The sequence below is a fragment of the Galeopterus variegatus genome, unplaced genomic scaffold, assembly GCF_000696425.1.
Source record: "Galeopterus variegatus unplaced genomic scaffold, G_variegatus-3.0.2 Scaffold369, whole genome shotgun sequence".
NCBI lineage: Eukaryota > Metazoa > Chordata > Mammalia > Dermoptera > Cynocephalidae > Galeopterus > Galeopterus variegatus.
Window position 1 is genome coordinate 223,580 of NW_007726480.1, and position 4,278 is coordinate 227,857.

The following is a 4,278-nucleotide window of genomic DNA, read 5'->3' on the forward strand; positions in this document are numbered from 1 at the left end:
GTATGTGTGTGTTGCCTGATAATAACAATGCTTTTTTTTTTAAAATTAGGAAACTAAAATTATATAATGGGGTAACATAAAATTTTCAGAAAACTCACTGCTCTTGAGCTTTTTAGAAAATAAAGACCACAATATTAATACAGGGTCGTTGGAGTTCAGTTATGATTTCAAAAGGAGTCTTAGATAGTGAACGTAGTGAACCTAGCTTAGTGCCTGGCCCTTGGTAAGTGCCTAATACATACTAGTTATTATTATTAGCCTATCTAAGAAAGTGAAGGAGGTTTGAGGTAGTCATGAAAGTAGGAAAGTTCTTCTTAGATCTTGTTCTTGATAATGTTATGACTGGCTGGTTAGTGCATTTATTGTTCCAGTCGTTGGTTTTGGTCACAAATGACCGAAAAATGTAGATTACAGTTAGAATGAAAGTGTTTTTTTTTTTTTTTTTAAAAGATGACCGGTAAGGGGATCTTAACCCTTGACTTGGTGTTGTCAGCACCACGCTCACCCAGTGAGCCAACTGGCCATCCCTTAGATCTGAATGTTGTCAGCACCACGCTCACCCCGTGGCCCTGGTGCTATGAGCACCGCACTCTCCCGAGTGAGCCACGGGCTGGCCCAGAATGAAAGTGTTTTTAATGTAGGACAATACATATGGTATTAGACACATGTTTACTTTTCAGGGGTTTGGAATTTGAAGTAATGTTTTTTGAATGGCCTGTATTATATAATGTTCATGAGTAAATATAAAATCCAGATTACATTAACTTTTCTTTATTCTCTTCCTCCATTTAATAAAATAGCTATATTAATCCAACAAGCCTTAAAGCCATAATGTGGCATACCATCCTTTTTGAGAGGTGAATATTATTGAATAAAAATGGCCGACAGAAGTGGGAAGATTGTTCCAGGACAAGCATATATTGAAGTGGAATATGATTATGAATATGAAGCGAAGGACAGAAAGATTGTGATAAAACAAGGGGAGCGGTACCTCTTGGTGAAAAAGACCAACGACGACTGGTGGCAAGTCAAACCAGATGAGAATTCCAAGGCATTTTATGTGCCAGCCCAGTATGTCAAAGAGGTTATTACCCGCAAAGCTCTAATGCCGCCTGTTAAACAGACAGCTGGACTGCCAAATAATTCTGTGAAAATGATACAGAGTCACCATCTTCAGAGATCTACAGAAAATGTGAACAAATTGCCTGAGCTTTCAAGTTTTGGAAAGCCATCATTGTCTGTTCAAGGAACAGGTCTTATCCGTGATGCCAATCAGAATTTTGGACCCAATTATAATCCAGGTCAGACTCTCAACCTAAGCCTGGACCTGACCCATAATAACGGAAAGTTTAACAATGACTCACATTCTCCTAAGGTTTCCAGCCAGAATAGGACACGCTTATTTGGTCACTTTCCTGGTCCAGAATTCTTGGACGTAGAGAAAACTAGCTTCTCCCAGGAACAGTCTTGTGATTCAGCAGGAGAAGGCTCAGAAAGAATACATCAAGATTCTGAATCTGGCGATGAACTTAGCAGCAGCTCCACTGAACAGATAAGGGTAAGATTAAAAATAGAATGATGAAACACTTGTACCACCACAATAAAAATATTAATTACAGGTTTTCTTTTAATTAAAATCTTTGTAAGAGTTAAGAATTGTTTTTTTCGCTTTATATTTTCAGAATACATGATTTTATGTGAAATAACCTGTGGAGTTCATAAAGGGTCCCTTTGTGGTTTTCATAATTATACCTTTATAGGACTAGAACTACTTTAAATGCAGAAAAAATTTTTTCTGTTGATTATGCTTAGGCAGAAATGATGTATCTAACTTACCCCGTGATGAATAGAAAAAGTTTTACTGTTTTCTACCTGTACTCATTCTGACTCTTTTCCAGTAAATCTTCAGATAGTAATGGTTGTATGAGGAAAGATGTCACTGGGATGTTAACTGCTCACTTTTGTTCTTTGAAATTTGTTTATTAGCCTTGAATACCAAAAAAATATAGAGCTCACAGACGTTTATGCGTATCCTTCTGTGTCTTAAGTGTCTAAGTATCCACACTTGATTGTGTTGAGTGCTAGCCAGGGAAAAATTTTGTGTCGTGGTTTGATTTTTTATTTTTATTTTTTCCTTACCTAAAATTCTTTTGAGATTAGGCCCGTGCATGTTTATTTCTCAAGTGAAGTGAAGTCATTTTAAAAGCACGTGCATGAAATTGAAATTGATTGCATTTGGAAAAGTCTAATTTTAAGTGAATTTAAAAATTAATAAGTTTTTGGCCTAAAGCTCTGTTGTCTGATTATTCATCAAGTTGAGTCAGTGAATAATTGTAAGGCTCCTCTTAGGTGTGGTCTGATTGTCCTGGAAGTACATTCTGTCCTCAGGTGCTAATAGTTCATTTTGAAATGGAAATAGGAAAAAAGGAAGATTCTGTAGACAAACTTCTGGTGTTTGAGATCAAGGCAGTTATGTGGAGTAGCACTGTCAGTTTGTCATTGTGTATGTTAGTAGGCTTTTCTTCAGTTTTCATGTGATTCTCTGACATAGAATATATGTGTAGTGTTTCCTGGAATTTTTCTATATGTGGCTTGTTATGGAACTAAAGAGAATTGGGAAAGACGTATTTTCTTTTTTTTTTTTTTTTCCTTTTCTTGTGTCTTTTTTACTGACCGGTAATGGGATCGCAACCCTCAGTGTCGCACCCGTACTGGGGACCGGCAATGGGATCGCAACCCTTGGTGTTGCGCCCGCACCGCGCTCAGCCAGTGAGCGGGAACCAGTCTCCACATGGGATCCGAACCCTCAGCGGGAGCACCGCTGCGCTCCCAAGCGGCGCACTCTGCAGTGCGCCACCGGGCCAGCCCGAAAGACGTATTTTCTTTTTTTTCTTTTTTTCCTTTTCGTCTTTTTTACTGACCGGTAATGGGATCGCAACCCTCAGTGTCGCACCCGTACTGGGGACCGGCAATGGGATCGCAACCCTTGGTGTTGCGCCCGCACCGCGCTCAGCCAGTGAGCGGGAACCAGTCTCCACATGGGATCCGAACCCTCAGTGGGAGCACCGCTGCGCTCCCAAGCGGCGCACTCTGCAGTGCGCCACCGGGCCAGCCCGAAAGACGTATTTTCTATTCCATCCAGCCATCACCACAATTTCACACTTTAGATTACATTTTATATTTACATATGCAAGCAGTTCTGTATTCTCTTCATTATGGTCATCTTAAATTGACTGTACTGGAGGTTCATGGCTCCTAACCTCTCCTGGGCCTTCACACTATATGGAAATACTATTAGATTTCTCTAGACAGTTGTCTTCTTAACTCTCCCTGGCAACCGTTTCAAATCTTTTCCAGTTTCTTCAGTTGTCTGATTCATTTGCTTTCCCCTGCTCTTATCAGATAACTTTGCCTTCTACTTCACAGCAAAAATAGAAGCCCTGAGATGGAAACTACTTCGGCTTTGGGGAGCACATACTGTGCAGTAGTTAATAGTGCTGGCTTTAAATTTGTGTCGGGTTCCCTATCATTTGCCAGCTGTGTGATCACTGGGGAAAATTACTTAATCTCCGTGTGTTTCAGTTTCTTCATCTTAAAAGTGGGGATCACAGGGTTGGTGAGACACGTAATAAGTGCATTAGGTATCTATTACTGCTTAATAAATTACCCCCAAATTTTGTGGCTTAAAACAATAAACATTTGTGATCTCTCAGTTTCTGTGGGTCAGTAAGTCAGAAGCTGCTCAGTGGGCAGTTCTAAAGGTTTGGGGTCTCTCGTGCGGTTGTAGTCTTGTGAAAGCTCAGCTGGGACTGGAGGAGCTGCTTTTTGAGATAGCTCACTCATGTGCTGCTAGGTGGGCCTCTTGATGGCTGCTGCTTGTGTGTTGTGACTAGCTTTCCCTAGCTGGAGCAGTCAAAGAGAGAACATGGTAGAAGCTGCACTGTCTTTTATGCCCTAATCTTGGAAGTCACACACTGTCATATCCTAGTGATTACATAGTTCGTCCCTCTTCTGTGTGGGAGGAGACACACAGGAGTGTGAATATCAGGATTTGAGGATTATTGGGGGCCACCTTGGGAGCTGGCTATCACAGTAAGTATTCAATAAGATATAGCTGAGGTTTTTATTGCTATTTGTATTATTATTATTTCCACCATCAAATCTGTAAGAACACCTGTATAAGCAATCAGCTGTTCCCCAGTACAGTGCAAGTGTTGCCTGTCCTATCAAAGGGCAGTCTCTTCATATTTGCTGTTCCTACTTTTTTTTTTTTTTTTT

The 4,278-nt window shown here is 40.4% G+C and overlaps 1 protein-coding gene across 3 annotated transcripts in view; it reads left to right on the top strand.

Moving 5' to 3' along the window:
* Positions 1–798: 798 nt before the first annotated feature.
* Positions 799–4,278, top strand: part of ARHGAP12 (Rho GTPase activating protein 12) — a 101,675-nt gene continuing 98,195 nt past the window's right edge. For all 3 annotated transcript variants that reach the window (XM_008568043.1, XM_008568044.1, XM_008568045.1), the window contains exon 1: positions 799–1,558. In XM_008568043.1, the coding sequence (XP_008566265.1) occupies positions 878–1,558 (681 nt within the window). In that variant the 5' untranslated portion in view covers positions 799–877. The remainder of the gene's footprint in view (positions 1,559–4,278) is intronic.